Genomic DNA, 19,213 nt, shown 5'->3' with positions numbered 1-19,213 from the left:
GCAATCTCGATCTCTAGAGGGCAATCCAACATGCCCGAGGACTCAGAAAACTTCTTGCTAAGCGCAAGAGAGACAAATGATCGGGTAGCACCCGGATCAAACAACACCTGAACTGGGATACCGTTCACATGGAATGATCCTAAACAGAGCATACATATAACATATCAAAATCACAGCGACATAAAATAAGAACATAAGGAAGAAATCATACCCGTCACCACATCGGGTGCAGCGCGTGCCTCCTCGGCTGTCAACTGAAATGCTCGGCTCCGCACCATTGGAGCCTCTGCCTTGACCTTTCGGCCATCTGCAACTCGTGCTGTCGCTGGAGTCGGCGCCACCACTGGCGCTGCTGCTGACACTGCTGACAATCTAGGGCAGTTGGCCTTTTTATGGCCCCTCTGATTGCAATGAAAGCAAATCAGGTCTGATGTCTGAACTGTGGGGGCGGGGGTAGTACAATCCCTGCCAAAGTGCGCCATCTTGCCGCACTTGTAGCAGCCTACCGATCCCGCTCTACAAGTGTGACATCCCCAATTTCACGGCCAGAAAAGACCGATTTGTTTATGCTTTGTTTTTAAAATCAGAGTAATCGTTTAAAGAAAACTGTTGTGGAATTTGTTCCCAAAACAAAATATGATAAAAATTTATCAAAGCATTTCTTAAAGAAAAGTATTTTCATTATTTAACAAAATCTCGGGATGTCATGTTCCGATACAGACACATAAGCATAAACAGAACTTACATTTATTTACACTAATGATTTACATCTCCTTTAATCCCTCAGTGAAATATGTCTTCGTATTGATACCTGTGATACAAAGAAAACTGAGTGGGTCAGGCTTGGGAGCCTGGTGAGCATATAGGGTTTTCAACCCACAATAATATAATTATTATATTTAATCAGCAAACAATCAACCCAATTACCCATCCTCATTATCTTCTTTATTTCTTAAGGTTTTACCCTAAGAACCAACTATCCTTCATTCATTCATTCCTAAGGATTTACCTAAGGAATTGGCACGAAGTCCATTGCTGCCAAAGCTTATCTATCAGGTACTAAATCCATAGCTATCAGGCGCTAACTCCATAGTCACCAAGGTTCACTTAACAAGCGCTAACTCCATAGTCGCCAAGGTTTACTCAACAAGCGCTAACTCCATAGTCGCCAAGGTTTACTTAACAAGCACTAACTCCATAGTCGCCAAGGTTTACTCAACAAGCGCTAACTCCATAGTCGCCAAGGTTTACTCAACGTACGCTAACTCCATAGTCGCCAAGGTTTACTCAACGTACGCTAACTCCATAGTCGCCAAGGTTCATCAAATAGGCACGAAGTCACATCGTCGCCAAGGTTTATACAATAGGCGCTAACTCCATAGTCACCAAGGTTTACTCAACAGGCACGAAGTCACATCGTCACCAAGGTTTATCAAATAGGCACGAAGTCGCATAGTCACCAAAGCTTACTCAATAGGCACGAAGTCGCATCGTCACCAAGGCTTACTAAATAGGCACGAAGTCGCATCGTCACTAAGGCTTACTTAATAGGCACGAAGTCGCATCGTCACCAAGGCTTACTTAATAGGCACGAAGTCGCATCGTCACCAACTATTCCATCTACCCATGTTCTACCCAACATTTTTGTAGATATAAATACAAACACAGTTTAAATCATTTAACACCTGTATAAAACATCAATTCCATGCCCATTTCAAATAGACAAATAATATATAAACACATAGCACGTATTTCATAGCAAATACTTCGTATTTATGTGTTAGAAGAAAGTAACTATACACTCACTTGATCAGAAGATGATCGGACATCACTACGGCTTGTAGAAGTAGTATTCTTCGGTGAAACCGGGAGATTTTCACAAAAACCGGGCTTCTCGCGGGCAGAGCTTCGGCTCGGGAATTGCACTTCTCGGGATCTTCGGGGCTTCGGGACTTGCTTCGGGGCTCGAGAATGATACCGGGGCTTCGGGATATTTCTTGCACGAAAATCGAGGCAAAACGGGAGAGAGAGAAGAGAAAATGAGCAAAGGAATCGGCTGCCCTCGCATTCTATTTATAGGGTGCTGAAAATTGGATTACGCTGGGCGTACTCGGTACGCTGGGCGTACTAAGCTCTACGCTGGGCGTATGCTTCGGATAAGCTTTGGTATGCGTGCCTCGAACTTAAAAAATTCATAAGTTTCGCATACGAGCTCCGTTTTCGACGTTCTTTATATCCACGTGTAGGTGAGATTATGCTCTACAACTTTCGTTTAGACTCCGTCGGCTAATTTTGAATTTATTTTTAATATATTATTTTTAGTAGGCCGGGACAGGAAAACTCCGTTATAAAATCATAACTTCTTCATCTGACGTCCGTTTTCGTCTGTCTTTTCACCGTTGGACTGCTACCGATGAGATCTTCGATTCTCGTTTAGATCGTTTCGGCTAGAAATCACTCGATCTCATATTTGAACTTCGGGCTGCATACTGCTAATGCTGAAACTTCGAAAAATCATAACTTCCTCATACGAAGTCAGATTTAGACGTTCTTTTTATGCACGCTCTCGGTTTAAAGTATTCTATGACTTTCATTTAGATCGCTAAATCCAAATATCGCTCTATCGTAAATTCACTATTTACGTCGCGCTGTGTCGTGCCGGTTCTGTCGCGAAACTTCGACAGGTCATAACTTCTTTGTTATAACTCGGATTTCGGCGTTCTTTATATGTACGGAATCCTTGTAACATATACTACAACTTAGTTAAGATTAATCCTTCTCAATAATCTTCCATCAAAAAGTCATTTTTGATGCTTATCGTCTCTAAATTGACTAGCCCTAATCTACGGGCGTTACAACAAGCTCCCTCATGCGGCCTGCCGCATTTCCTGCAGTAGATCTGGCCCGGCTGGCCCTCTGATCTAATGTCGAATCTCTTGGGTTTCTTCCCCGAAACCCCTGTAACTTGCTCAGTCTCTGCCTTCATCTTCCTGAGGTGGTCCAAATCAATCTCCCTTTCCCCCGCCCTGGCAATCATGGACTCCAAGGTCGGGCAGGCTGAATAGCTGACATGCTCCCAGATATCAGCCCTCAACATATCATGGTAGCAGGTCTTCCACATCTCCTCGTCCCCCGCATACTGAGGAACCAACAAGGCCCTCTCCCTGAACTTGGCGGTGATCTCCGCCACTGTCTCAGTCGTCTGTATCATATGAAGAAACTCTCGGGCAAGCTGCTGAAGCTCCACATCTGGCGCGAACTCAGCCCTGAATCTAGTCACAAAATCCGACCAAGTCATAGCCTCGATGGATGGAGCTCCCAACGAGTCACCAAATGACTCCCACCAATCTCTAGCTCTATCCCCCAAACATCCCGCCGCAAAGCGGACCTTCGACCCTTCCGGGCAGAAGCTCGTCAACTGCGCAGACTCAATGTATGCGATCCATCTCCTGGCAGCAATGGGGTCCTTCACCACGTGAAAGTCCGGCGCACCGCTCCCCCTGAAGTCCTTGAAGGACAGTGTGCGCGTACCCGACTGGCTGGACGCCGAGTCCCTACTGAACGCCTGGAGGCGATCCTCCATCAACTCGATAATCCCTTCCTTGATTGACCCGAAAATGATAGGGGTCGACTCAAGGATGCCTCTAGTGATCTCAGACGCGATGAATTTGTGTAGTCCGTCATCAACCTGCTCGGATCCCGCGCCCGAGCCTGACCCTGATCCTGACCTAGATCCTGCTCCATGTCGTGTAATCGCCATACTGAAAATAAACACATAAATGTCAGGATCATACATATCCTCGAGAGGTCTCGCACACTCTCCAAGTTTCCCGGTTCTGTCTCAGCCTTCCTTGATTCGAGTACGGATCCTCTGCTTCCAGTAGTACGAGCCCATACTACCTTCCACATCTATCCGTACTTTCCTCAACAACTGCCTTGACTTCACCAAGTCCCTTTCTACTAATACAACTTCCCAACTAAGCTCATCCTAGGCTTTCCTAGGACACTCTCCGACCTGCTCTCCACCGTCAGCTGCACTAGGAGTCCTTACCACCTCTCCCTAACTAGCTTGCGAACACTTTTTACATATCCTCTCACTAGTTAGTTAAAGTTAGCCAGAACCCCTATAGCACAAAGCAAGCAACATTCGTGCATCGAGTAACCACATCAAGCATAACCTAATCAGGATATCCTACCGCTGACTAAACAGTCCTAGCATACAGCTCATACAACAGGCATTCAAGGCATCCTGCCTAGATCCTTAGCCCTATTCTAGCATGCAGTTCTCAGAATCATACATCAGGAATACAAGGCATCCTCCTAGATCCTTAGACCTAATCTAGCATGCAGTTCTCAGAATCATAAATCATATAACATAACATAACAAGTATGGGTATCTTGGGGAAAACTTACTTGAGCTCGGCTGGTCGCACACATCACACACCTTGTTCTTTCTCAAAATTCTTTAACTTAAATATTAGAAAACTGTTTTCTTTATGAAAAATCTTTTAATTCCTCGGTTTGAGTCCATACACCCCCGAGGGTGTGTCCGAATCCCTCAAACCAAGGCTCTGATACCAACTTGTAACATCCCAAATTTCGAGGCCAAAAATTTTCATTTTTAATTAAGTAATTCATAAAACAGTTCACCAAAACATTGTCAATATTACATCAACTTATAAAAACCATAATGTCGTGTCTCAAAACCATATCATCAGAAGTAATGAAAATCAGAGTACAATCCCAGAAACTCAATGCGGAAACCATGTGTGTGTGTGATGCGCTGCTACACCGCCGACTCCTTCCCCTTAGACGAAGAGGTACCTGAAACCAAAACTAAAACTGTAAGCACGAAGCTTAGTGAGTTCCCCCATCATACCACATACCCAAACCACATACATATTGCCGGGCAATTCTGGGGTGCCCGACCTACCCATGTCAAGCCATTTTGGGGTGCTGACCTACCCATGTCAAGCCATTTTGGGGTGCTGACCTACCCATGTCAGGCTATTCGGGGGTGCCGACCTACCCTCCGGTCTATCTCAACCGAATACGGGGACTATTTCACCCCTACCGCTAGCATATAATATCATATCATAATCATGCTGTCAGACATATCTGGGGTGTCCGACCTACCCATTGGTCCTAGCGACCGAATCGGGGACTAGTCCCCTCCTACTGATACTATCTCACATAACATAGCATACTAGCATACACATATATCAAGCACAAGCAACCCAGATGATTATCACAAAGACAATCATCACAACTAAACAGTTACCAGTGGGCCGGCCTTGGTGCCTTAGACCCACTTCTACTGGAAGGTAACTCACCTCGATGTCGTGTAGTGTCTGAAATGTCCTCGGCGTGAAAGTCGACTCCCCTCGACTCCTCAATCCCTACACGGCAACCCTTCTAAGTTATCAATTCGAACATGCAACCCAAACCAGGGTCAACTCAATTCAGTCAAAGACAACATTGGTCAAAGTCAACATCCACTTGACCTGACTCGCCGAGTTGGTCTACCAACTCGTCGAGTCCATACTCCTCTAACTCAAACCAATCCCCGTCTCTACTCGTCGAGTCTAGCAAGAACTCGACGGGTTCTTCTTCAATCATACCATCGGGGCCATCTTCATCCGACTCACCGAGTTCGACCTTGAACTTGTCGAGTTCATCTCCCTCATAAGAATGTGTCCAGTCTATGACTCGCCGAGTTGTATAAACAACTCTTCGATTCCATCTTCAAAGATTGGAAGATTGCCTTGGACTCGCCAAGTCTGCTCAAACACTCGTCGAGTCCCATGATTCCCAGGTCTATAATCTCGTCCATCTTTGTTGAGTCCTTCTCTAGACTCAACCAGACCCTCAAAACAGCAAGGCTTAGAGAACCACTATCCGACTCGTCGAGTCCCAAGAACAACTCACCGAGTCCACTAAAGTCCATGTCCATAAACTTGATTTCTGTCAAGCTCATCTCATCCAAAGGGTAGATCTGACCTCCTAGGGCCGATATAGCACGTAAAGCCACAAAATTTACATCCATGCATGGGTCTTTTAGCCCTAAAGGACTACAAATGATGTCTAAAAGATGCATGGGGCTCTCATGGCCATAAAGTTGGCACCTCTATGCCATGAGACCCCTCCAATGACCAAGATCTGAAGTCAATACTCCCTATAACACTTCACAACCCGAAAATGGCTTAGAAAGCCCTAAATATACCCAAAATCCAAGCCCTAAAGATGAATAAACACATGGAAGATCAAGGCAGGAGCTTTTTACCTTAAATGAGCTGGGAATGGAACACAATCTCAGGATCTCCAAGCTCCAACTTGAACTCCCAAGCTCCTTTCCCCTTCTCAAGCTTCACAATCCACCAAAATGCACCAAAATAGCCTTAGAATACTCAAACAAGGCTAGGGTTTCGATAAGATGTCTTCTGGGAGTATAAGGGACGATGGAGGCTGAGATAAGTTGTTTAAATAGGGTGCAAACCCGCAAATTTAGGGTTTCACTCAAACAACACCTACTCGCTGAGTCGGTCTCCCGACTCGTCGAGTAGGCCACTTAAACTTCCCGCGAATCACGACTCTACTCGACGAGTTGGGCCGCCAACTCGTCGAGTCCTAACGGAAATACATGAAATTCTTGAATTTAAATACGTACCAAGAATCGGGTGCTACAAATATCCCCCACTTATTTTAGACTTCGTCCTCGAGGTCTGCTGCTGAATCAGGAAAAAGCTCGGGGTAGTGCTCCCTCATCTCTTCTTCCGACTCCCAAGTCCATTCCTACCCCTTGCGGTGCTGCCATTGCACCTTCACCAGCTCCACCCTCTTGTTCCTTAGATCTTTCGACTTCCTGTCAAGGATCGCCACTGGCCGCTCTATGTAGTTCAGGCTGTCATCCACCTGAATATCCTCCAAGGGCAGCACTGCCGAGTCGTCCTCCAGACACTTCCGCAACTGGGAGACGTGAAAGGTGATATGAATCTGACTGAGTTCGGCTGCCAGATCCAGCCTATATGCCACCTTGCCCACCCGGGAGACGTGAAAGGCACTTCCGCAACTGGGAGACGTGAAAGGCCGCCAACTCGTCGAGTCCCAACGGAAATACATGAAATTCTTGAATTTAAATACGTACCAGGAATCGGGTGCTACACATTTCATGGAGTTTGCAACATCAATTCCCATTGTATTAACATGATTGTTCCACCATGTTAACGCTGCATTAGCGAAGGTACACGCAGCAAATCGTACCTTACAGTCGTCCGGACAGAAGCTTCTTTCAAATACTGATTCTGCCTTTTCAATCCACCGGGTCAAGTTAACAACCCCTTCCGTTCCATGGAAGCTCTTAGGTTTGCAATTCATAAAATCCTTGTAGGTACAAATTCTGGCGGTCCCTACATTGCCTTCATTTCTAACTCCTCCTCTTGTGACATTAGCAAGAGCTGCAGCGATTCTCTAAGCTATGATTTCTTCAAGTTCTGCTGAACTAATTGGAGGGTTTGTTTCTAGTGGTGGTGGTTGCGGTTGTTGTTGTTGTAGTTCTGGTCGTTGGTTAAGCTTTAACCGAGCGCTACTTCTTCTAGGCATTTTGTTTAGTTCCTATACATTTTGGATCACCAAGTGTTTAGTCTATCAAATATTACTCCCAATTTAAATAGTTCATATGATCTGATCATAATAAAATATAGTTGTACACCTACACCTAGTTGTGATAAGATATATGCACATATCAACTTTAGTTGGAATATCTGATCTAAATCCTTGAGATAAAAAACATTCCGGGTATTTAGGTGTATTATCATCGCAGGTCTGAGTCTTCATATATGAATCTATATTTATTATTTATTGTATTCATGCTCTATAAATTATTGTTTGTTACTTCAGGTCTAGCTGATAAGGCACCGGCCAGTCAATACAGTCGAAAGGGCAGGATCATTTTAGCATATAGCCGTTCTGAAATCCAGCAACCCAAATCAACATGTCTATCCTGTCACCGCTCCCGTAAGTAGTCCTTCAGTAGAATAATTAATAATACTTTATATTGTAGGCTAAGGGATATACCTAAACCTAACAGAGTAAGCCCTAAACTATAATCGTGCTTTCCTAAGAAAGTACTAATTCAGTATAGTTAATGCTTTGATACCAATCTGTCACACCCCCAGCCGTCGGCGGAAACACCGGGCGGTGTAACGTCATTTCTCGTATCATAGTTATCAACTTCCTGAAAACACATGCATTTTAAAATACGTCAACATAAAGTTGGTGAGTTCACAGGTTTTGACTCCATATAAAATAACACTTTTTCTCAAGTTCAAAAGTATAGTTTTGAAAGTATCATTTTGACACTCCAACATTTAGTATATATATTAGGTATAATGGTTTACTTATCAAATAAGTGATATACCTATAAGTTTCACATATTATGAATAAATGATTGTAATCCCATACAAACTAAGGTTGCTACGTATAAATCTTATTTCAATTCTATACGAGTAAAACCGCTACGTATAAATCTATTTCAATTCTGTACGAGCAAAACCGCTACGTATAAATCTATTTCAATTCTATACGAGTAAGTGTGCTAGGTATAATTGTCTACTTAATGAGCAAGTAGTATACCTACAACTTCCTTGTACTTAGAGTATAAGTCTTTGGGAAACTTATACTTAACATTCATACTTGTATATCGACAAAGTATAATGCTTCTAAAGTTGTGCTACCATGAGTCCGTAACCGCGGCTGTATGACTAGTTTCAAACCTTTGCTTGATGCTACAAGTTTCACATCTTAAGATAAGTTCCACACGCTTCATCAACGTCGGAACAATAAACAAATAAAAGGACAGTTCGTCACTCGCAGACCGTTGGGTTGTAGCTAGCAACCACGAGTGAGGTTGTCAACCCGTATCTTATTCATACACGACTTCCTCGCTCACACGGGATTAGCGGTTACAGGTCAGAGGATTTTCCCTAAGATTTCCGATCTTAGTTGATGAATACAATAACTCATGTAGACTTGTCGAGTTCCATTAGTTCTAGTAGTAAACTCATATTCGTGTCTAAAACCCTAAGTTATTAGACTATGCTTTAAGCATTACTCCTAATATTTATAATACATAGGCAGTACAACAACTATAATTAGAATTAAAACCAGGTTTTATCTTAACATAAAACCAATAATAACAACATATAACGTTCCTAGTTTTATCTTGACATAAAACCAATAATAACAACATATAACGTTCCTAGTTTTATCTTGACATAAAACCAATAATAACAACGTACATATCAATTAACATATAGAACTTCCGAGTATAACTCTGGAACTATATCGCACACGAAATATATATAGAATCCTAATTATAACTCAAGATCTACATTAGTATACTACTATAACAATAACATGCTAACAAGTTGATAATAGTTGTATATATTCAAAATAATTATATCCCGATTAACGAACATACTATCATATAAATATAGTATTAACTTGTATTCAATATTTAGCATGCGTTTTCCCCCGAAAAGATTAAAAGTGGGGCCGTGAAACTCACCTTAATAGCGTGATTTTATGTAATCTAAGTAGAAACGGTCAGCGGTACGAGGTCGTCGGGCTCGAGATGCAAGAGGGGTTCAGCAAATGAGAGAGAGAGAGAGAGAAGAAATTCAGGTGTAAGGAAAGAGAAGGCCGGACTTGCTATTTATAGGAAGATTTTTGGCCCTCGCGACGTGAGAAACTCATTGTTCACGTCGTGAGTTTGGAACTTATCTCTTCGTAGACTTGCCATCCGTCTTCTAGCTTCCGAAGGTGGCCATATGACTCCTCAAGTCGTGAAATATCATTGTTTACGTCGTGAGCTTAGAGCTTATCCCTTCGTAGCCTCGTCACGCATCTTCTAGGTCCGAAATGTGGCAATTTGACTCCTCACGTCGTAAGTTTCTATGCTCATGTCGTGAGTTCAGTCGGATTAGGGTTTCTGACATCCGTATCTTCGGAAGGTCGTAATTTTTGCATACGAACTCCGTTTTTTACATTCTTTAGATCCACGCGTAGGTATTTACGAGTACTACAACTCTCTTTTAGACTTCAATAGCTAATTATAAGTCTATTTTAAATTCCTGTTATTATAGAGATTTATAGTGTTCGGTTTATCATAACTTCTTCACGCGAAGTCAGATTCAGACGTTCTCTATATTTTTGGAATTGTATGGACATATACTTTGAGTTGTATCATAAAGAAAGTTCATATTTGTATTATAATTTATCATGAACTACATAGTAAGTTTATCACATTACTAGTTTAATTAAATCACATTACATGATTGACATAATCACATGTGATTATTATTGACCTATTTTGACTAGTGTTACATTTGATCACTTTACTTTATGCAGAAAAAATGAAAAGAAGATGGAGTTCTTCTTGTTTTCGTAGTGTGCAAGGGATGAGAAAGAACAAATGCCAAAAACGTTGAGAGGAAGTATCTACTACTTTTCATTCGGTAATATTTTAATACAAAAGGAACATACATTTAAAACTAGACAGCTACCATCCACCTACTTCATTTAAATAAAGATACATAAAAGAAATCGGCAACAACCTTCATTAAAAAAAGAGTCACACACTCAACCTAGAGTAGGAATGGTGAATTCGATAGCTTCCACATGTGATTGCACCATCTCTTTCTTTCTTTTTTTTTTTTTTTTTATAAAACTTATGGATTATTATAATATACTCGTTGCTATATTATCATACCTTTGATTTTCGTAAATTTTTTCCTATTCTTGATTTGTTGCAAAGCTTCTTGATCGTATTTCAGATTGTTCTTCCATCATTTTTTTATACTGTAAGGCCTCCATTTGCATTTTTGCCTTCTCCTCTTGAAGCCGGAGGATCATCGACAATGCCTCACTGGCGGCCGTTGCCGAAGCCTCTCTCTCATTATCCAACTCGGCATACATATTTTGTAAAGTAGATTTTAGCTTCTCCACGTCGTCAACTGACTTTCCTGCCTTCGATTCCTTTGGCTCTATCATCTGCAAATTCTCTTTTAGTTGATTTAAGCTCTCAGTTGAATGGGGCGTATTTGGAATTTTCTTTTCCTCAATCTGATTATAGTTTCCAGTTGATTTATTTGATTTGAGACCTAGTATAATCAGATGAATGATCAGTGTTTACAGTACATAAAGAATAATTGTAAAACCAGATGCAAGTAAACCTGTTATTGAAGGCAAAGAAGCACTTTTTCTACGCACAGTGAGATTGCTCCTGGATTTCAGTTCTCCACCATCAATTACTTCACATTTTACTAAACTTTTGGTCTTAGATTTAACAGCCAATGACATCATCCCTCCTACACGAAAAATAGTAGCTTTAAACAATAATAACTACATAATGTTTTACTAATTGGTAACTTGTTTCTCTTTTAGAAATGCATACCATCAACCAGTACAATATCGCCAGGTTCGACATCGTTTATAAAGCCATCATAATTTACACTAACAGTGTCATTTGTGCTGACTCCACTTTTTATGGTGAAATTGAATTCTTTTCCCTCCTGAAGGGGAATTGGTTTAGGTACATCTCCACTTCTGACCTCAGGTCCCTGAAGAAACAAATCAGTAGATGTAAATTTATATGTACTTTTCAAAGATATCTTGAACCCAAAAACAATTATTTGGGTTATGGTGTCGTTTAATGGACCTTCTCGAGTCAAGAGTTTGACTTGACTTTTGTGAAGTTCAAGGTTTTTGGGTTTGAGTTGAGATGTCGATCTTTTTTTTTTTTTAACCGCGAGATACGTAAATACAAAAAAGCACCATGTTTAGTATGGAACTAGACTAGGGCAAAAGCGCAAAAAAAGAGGTTTAAAGAGTTATAATCAAATAAAAAGCAATCTTTTAAAACCTGGGTTGACCTGGTTGGTGGAATCTGTTGGACTGCAATTTGTTGAAAAGGGTTGGTCAACTATGAACCGCTTTTTGTTAAATGACTCGGATTGAATCTGAAAAGGGTTGGTCAACTATGAATTGCTTTTTGCCTATTTATGATTTGAATTGAATGGGTAGGGTTTACTAAAAACCGGGTTGAAGTACTGTTTATCTAACGGTTATGTTTTATTTTAACTGGATCTCTTTTATGTTACGAATTAATTTTATTTATTAAATATAAAATGGTTCGGTCGATAGATTTAAATTTAGGATTGCATAATAGAGTTTCAATTTTGATGTCAAGAGGCTTGATTTTTCATTGTAAAATTGATATGAATTTCATGAGTATTTGATAGTAAATTTGCTTGTTAAATTTTCTCAGGAGTTTTACAGTATAATGATGATAGACTGATTCTTCCCCTTTCCACATAATTTTGTATTCAATTTCATAAAACAAGCAAATGAAAAAGATCAATTATTCCGACACAAATGCATGTTATACCTCAAGGCCAACTATGTGGCATTTCAATTTGTTATATTTAGTTTTTCTATTTGTTATGTTAACTATATATTACATTATTACCACTTTTTCAAGATGTTTTAGCGTTATATTCCCCTCTTTCGCTTAAAGCTTATAGAAAAAAATTAAGTAATATAATCATAAAAAATGAATCTATCAAATGAATAAACAACTTACTTGATAATTAAGTGCAGTTTCAAGTTGTGTTGCGATCTCCGTCATTAATGGACGTCTTTTGTGGTCCCGCTTCAAACATTGATAAGCTATTGTTGTAAACGCTTTCAAAGAGTTAGGATGTATTTCATCTTTTATATGACTGAAAATAATTCCATACATGTTGTCCTCTTTGTAATGTTTTCGTACCAACTGAGTAAAAGTGTGAGAGTTATCGTACTTCCCGATACACAACCTCCCACATAAAACTTCAAACAACACTACACCAAAAGAGTAAACATCTGACTCCTTTGTTAGTAAACCCGACTCTAAATACAACGGATCACAATACCCTATCGTGCCTACAACATTATTGGAGACAATGAACGTGTACTGCTGGTTAGCAGGACCAAATTTTGATAAGCCAAAATCAGCGATCTTTGCATTCCAATTTTCATCTAATAAGACGTTGGAACTTTTTATATCACGGTGCAATACTCTTTGATGGGTGTTAGCAGGATTGTGAAGGTATGCCAGTCCACGAGCTGCCCCAATGCATATTGTAAGTCGTTGAACCCAGTTTAGATCCTTGTTGTCGAGATGCAAATCGAGACTTTTGTTAGACACATAATCATACACAAGGATCTTCTCACTCATCTCATCACAAAAACCTAAGAGGGTAATGATGTTATCATGCCTGTAAACGGAGAGCATAATGACCTCCTTCCAAAACTCAGAATTTCCTTGTCCAAATTCACTTACTAAACGTTTTACAGCAACCTTTGTTTTCCCCTTCGAGTGGACGAGATCTCCTTTGTACACGTTTCCAAATCCACCTTTCCCGATACAATTTTCTTCGGAAAAATTGTTGGTTGCCGATATTATATCAGCTAGTTGTATTTTGAGGTGTACAAACTGTTTTTCCACTGACATCATCTTGATAATCGATGAAGAAAAAGAAACTATACTAAGACTGTAAAAGAATCAAAGATGAAGTGCTTGAAAGAGATGATATTTTATATGTTGTTGCATAGCAATACATACAACTTAAGGAGTAAGTCAACTCTCTCTCTCCCTCTCCGGTGCATAATTGGTGGTTTATTATAAAATAACCAGTTCACATCATGCAGAATACGGATTATACAACTAGAATGTGGTTTATGAACCTTTGCCAGCTTGCAGATCTAAATAAGGATCATTAAACTAGAATATGGTATGAAAATGTCTCATATCCCCAATAAAATATCCTGGGATGGTTGGTTCATTCAATGATCATACTGGACAAGCCACATGAATGATGAGATGGATATCGTCTGGTTTTGTCTACCTCTCTTTTAAAAAAGATTATTTAAAGTGATCTTTGTTTTCGATATATAGTTGTTTGACTTATGATATTCATTAAAATTTTAGTCTTCAATAAAATAGAAGATTAATGTAGCTTCTAATTTAAAGAAAACAAAATATAAATTTTTGTTTGACTATGTATTACAACCATCTACATTCATATCATTATGTTAATTTAAAATGAAAAATGATTGTATTAGACTCATATTGTAACAATTATAATATAATAGTTTGTTGGTTGTACCTTATTTATCAAATAAAACCTCTTTATACATCACATTTAATACATAGAATACTTTAATTTTTCTATGGACTTTACTAATATATTTGTATTGTCATGTGAAGTTACTAAAAGTAACCATACATTAAGTTGGTCGAATTTCTATCCTTTTAAACTTGTTTTCTCTTTATGTTTGCTTTCTTTTGTATCTTGTACTTTTTGTGGCCCGGTCACTTTTTTAATAAATTTTGGTGTTAAAAAAAAAAATCCCTCGTACATAACATCCACATTTCAAATTATTTGTCTATGAGTTTTATTAGGTGTCGAAGAAATAATGAGCAAAGTTGAAAATTGTTTTCTTATATAGTGTTTGGTATATGGAACTCGACAAAACATAGCAAAACAAAGTCATTTGAAGTAGCGTTTGACAATGACAAAACTAGCACAACATAGAACAATGACCGGATCAAATGGGACTAACTTACCAAATTTTAGTCAAACTAAAAAACATGGAACAACATTGGAATAAGTCATTTAGACTAAAATACGCTCAAATTTCAGATGTCTTGCCCAACACACACCAACTCCAACCTTTTAGTCTAAAACCAAATTGACAAAATTGTAAAAATGGTTATTCTGTATGCATTATTTTCAGGTTTTAGTCAAAACCGTAACCTTTTTGAATTGACGGTCCATTTGACCATCTTTGTTTGTGATTTCCCCCCTCCCCCAACCCCCCCCCCCCCCCAAAAAAAAAATCAAAAAACAAAAAACAAAAAAAAAACTAAAAATACTAAATTGCCCTTACGATCTAATTTTTAATGTTTTTTCTATTTAATTTAAAATTTTATTAATTAAAAACATTAAGGCCCACCTCTCTCTCTCTCTCTCTCTCTCTCTCTCTCTCTCAAACACACCCACCCCCGCTTCTTCCCCAACCATAAACACACACTGAAATTAAAAACACAAAACACACTCTGAAAGTTGAAGAGTAGAATCCCCACACACATAGCCGCGATTCAAAGAAGAACAAGGGACAAAGGCAATGATTTTGAATTGAGAGAAAGAAGAGTTGGTTTTCTGTCGGCAAATTTATTAGTTATGATTAGGGCTCCACTGAAGCTTTGTATTTCATCTGCTTTGTTCATCTGTTCATTCAACAGTTTCAGTCACCATAGGTTTCTCTTTTCTCCTTCTACTCTTTTGATGCCATTAAGGTTTCTCTCACCATATTTGTGTGATTATTTTGGAGTAGGGAATCATTAACAACAACATGAGCAAAATGAGTAGCGGCAATGTAGTTCGTTATAATCGAGTAAATAAAATGAAATCAGAGTTTGAATTGAATCTAGAACACAAGTTGTAAATATAATCTGGACGACTTAATTATACTTCTGAAAGATACAAGAGTGTTTTTAGAGTAAGAAGACGACGTTCCAAAAGTTACTCTATCTCTAGCACCTATCCCTATTTATAGGAATGACAGAAGTAAGCAAAAAGTACATAAGGGTGTAAACATGAAAGCTTCGAATCTAAGCTACCCTTACGAAATACATATATTCGAATCTAGCATACAGACTTCGAATCCTATCAAGCTACAAATGACTTCGACACCTCACAACTACTATTCGAACCCAACATCCCCCCCCCCCTTTGTGAGCAGTGTTGAAGTTAAGTCATTAACAACTTTGTAGCTTGATGAAGTTTCCTACGAACCTCAGTATACCATGCACTATTCTTTTGAACTTCAGTAATATCTCCTGGATTATTCTTCATACAATTGCTCATACGAACCAGAAGATTTATATATTGGGAATTCGTATACTTGTCAACATTACATACTTGAAAAAGAATCTTCGTTATCTTTTTATTCTTGTTCTTCCCAACAAACACCACTCCCAACGGCTTCAAAACAATGTCCCCATCATCTAAATTATTTAAACTTACTTGACCCTTTAACATTGATTGAGGTACTTTCACTTGACGACCCATTGCCAAAGCCAACTCCACATCGGTCAAGGCTAGACAATTATAATAATTGTCTATAAACAATTTGAGATGTGCAAATTCAATCAAGAAGTCTTCCTTGTTATTAACATGAAGCTTTGAAACATCCAAAGTACGTAAAATCCTTGCAACATTGATGAGGTCGTTGTTGGCTCTGACCACATAAAATCGATAGTTCTGCAACAACCCTTCGAACAAAACATCTTTCGAAATGTTGAGAACTTTCACTATCTTCACTAAAGACCAAATGTTTTCTTCTATTTTTTCAAGTACAACATGAAATCTTAACTTCAACCTTTTGTATTCCTCCTTGTCTTTGGATTTATCAATAATTTGATACTAAGCTGAGATAAACATCATCTCATTGATAGGAAAATCCAACTGATTGAAATCAGTATTTTCGGTATCATAGCTCTTTTAAGGAACTTTCTTGAAATCATGCAGTATGCCATTGAAAACTATATCTGAAATAGTTTCATAAAAAAGGCTTTGTTGGATCACCTTTCTCAAGCCCTGGAGGATCATTTTGCCTTTGACAAATAATGTTGTGGATTTGCCTTTGCCTTTCAATTTCAGCCTCTTGAGCTTTCTTCTTTTCTTCTTTAGAAGGTTCAATACCCTTTCCTTTATCTCCTTTGTGTTCTTTCAAAATTTGTGTTTTTGAACTCGAACCCCCAACAGATGAACCAATGACAATGCCCTTGGTTAAAGGTCTTGAAGTCATGGTTGTTGAGGTTGTTGACAACGACGTAGGAAACAAAGTTGGAAATTATGTACTGATTACTTTCCCAATAAATTTTCCACCATCAACATCTTTTGACGAACCAGTACCAGCCACTTTTGAAGAGCCCATGCCAACTCCCCTTTCTCCCCTTGCAACACACGAGACACAGGCGGGGCATCGGTTGGCATCAAATTCACCAATCGTAATAAAGGAGCAACTTCAGCCTTAATACTGGTTTCGAAGGAAGAAAATAGCTTCGAAAGAGACTCCTGAGAAATTGAAGAAGTGGGAGAAACCTCAATCTTTGACAAAGATTCCTTCAAACTCCCCAATAACTCTTCCAGCGTTGCAAAAACTTTAGAACCAGTCTCTGACTTTGTATCAACCTTGGTGAGAAGAAAATTAGAGAACTCAACAACCTTCTTAACAGCATCAACAATTATATCAACCTTAGTGTGAAGATTGGAATAATTATGATCAAGTTGAACAACCTCCTTAGTCATCTCAATACGAAGCTCCTCAACTTTGAAATTGACATTCTATTGCACCTTCTTAACTGCTTCGACAAAGAGAATATGTTGTTCTTTAGCAACAACCCTCAAATACATAACCTCGTGTTGAAAAGCATCAACATGTCGCTTCAAATGCTCTTCATGCCTTGTTTCAGTCTGATCCATAACTGTTTTAAGCGATGTTCTTGAGCTTTTAAAAAAACGTTAACTTCAATCCCAGACATAGTGTTCCGACTTCCAGCATCAGCCTGAAGCAGTAATAAAGAATTTAGCTTTTGATTGAGGATCTTGAACTGCTTACCAGACATAAGCATGTGATCTGGAATATTTTCTTCCTCAAAGTCAAACTGTATGTCAGCAAATGAAATCATAACTTCATCCTCATCTTGATCAGCCTCAGGAGTTGACTTGGCACCTTGGTTGATTGTGAAAGAAAAATCGAAGTGATAGGTTGATTGAGAATGTGTTGATAAGTGGGTGAAGTAGTATAAGCTGGTAACGAAGTGGGTATAGGTGAAGTGGGTGTAAGTGTAATATATGGTGGTAAGGAAGTAGAAGTATCAATAGTGGTTGTTTCGAATGTGGAAGAAATAACAATGGAAACAGGAACATATGAAGTAGAAATATTCAAAGTACCTTGGGCTTCGTGAGTCGACATCCCATCACCCATATTGGCATTTGTCCATATTAGATATTTCCACAGTGATGTATGAAGTTCGCACCTCCTCCGGAATGGACTTGGCAATCGAAACTTCGGGTGGTATGAAAATCGTCTGCTCAGGGATGGATGAATGAAAAGAATCACCCAAATTACTGGTTGTGTCCACATTAGATGCTTTCACAGTGCCACCGGGACTGTCAGTCGGCTCGAAAGTCGACTTGACTAGAGAGTTCCTTTACGGTGAAGGGAAACCAAAATCAGCATGTCGAACAGGAGAGTCATCATCTTCGAACTCGATCTCGACCACAACCTCATCGAGAGGATCTTCCAGTTCCTTTGCTTTCTTCTTTATCTTTTTCACCAGTGCTTCAGCTTTTCGTTTCTTAGAGGTAGGTGAAACTGGAGCCGGAACTTCGCAAGTCAACACCCCCTTTCGATTCAACAGTGGTTTGCGAATCTTCTAGAACTTTGAAACAAAAACCCTTTTTGGTGAAGTCATCGTCTTTTCATGAACATCTTCAACAATAGGCCTCCGATCTGGTGAATGACGAGGTCTATGGGCTAACTTCTTCGTATGTTTTAAAACTCCAGTTTTCGATGGCACCACCTCATTTTGAACATCCTGCACAATAGGTTCTTGAACAGGATCTATAACAGGCTTTGTAACCTCTTTTTCGATTGTCTCAGGATCAAATTTAGGCTTTTCAACCTTCGAAGACTTCTTGGAACTTTGGCCACATTTAGAAGTCCTTGCAATTCTTTTTGAGAACAATACGCCTGTTTGGACAGTAGGATTGATGGTTTGAAGGTAAGCCACAAGAACAGGGTTTGTTGGATCAACCTTGCGAAGCTTAGCATCTGGAATCCTTGCAACATTGGGAAAAACCTCCGAGTCATCTTCAACAGTCTTCAGATGTTGATAAATTCCAAACTCTGCTTTGGAACATCAGCAGGTACAATAATCCCTTCCTTCTCATACACATATTGCAGAATCAGACTCCAATATCTAGCACATGAAACACCATTAGAAACATTTGTGTGTGAGATACTAACACCAAACCCCTCCCATAGTTGAGTAGCATAATCAACTGTCAAATCATAATACAGACCAGCAACCATAGCATAAATT

General features: G+C 39.4%; 1 protein-coding gene across 1 annotated transcript; it reads right to left on the bottom strand.

Annotated features, from left to right (window-relative positions):
- Nucleotides 1–10,483: 10,483 nt before the first annotated feature.
- LOC145108264 (putative serine/threonine-protein kinase PBL22) lies at nt 10,484–13,835 on the bottom strand. The gene is made up of 4 exons (XM_079045292.1): nt 12,641–13,835; nt 11,453–11,618; nt 11,232–11,366; nt 10,484–11,159 (listed from the first exon to the last, which is right to left on the bottom strand). Exons 1-4 carry the CDS (start codon nt 13,550–13,552, stop codon nt 10,792–10,794), a joined length of 1,581 nt encoding a protein of 526 aa, XP_078901418.1. The 5' UTR covers nt 13,553–13,835; the 3' UTR covers nt 10,484–10,791.
- Nucleotides 13,836–19,213: the final 5,378 nt, after the last annotated feature.

The sequence above is a fragment of the Lactuca virosa genome, chromosome 4 (genome assembly GCF_052849685.1).
Source record: "Lactuca virosa cultivar CGN04683 chromosome 4, Lactuca_virosa_CGN04683_v6, whole genome shotgun sequence".
NCBI lineage: Eukaryota > Viridiplantae > Streptophyta > Magnoliopsida > Asterales > Asteraceae > Lactuca > Lactuca virosa.
This window is presented reverse-complemented; position numbering and strand designations above follow the sequence as displayed.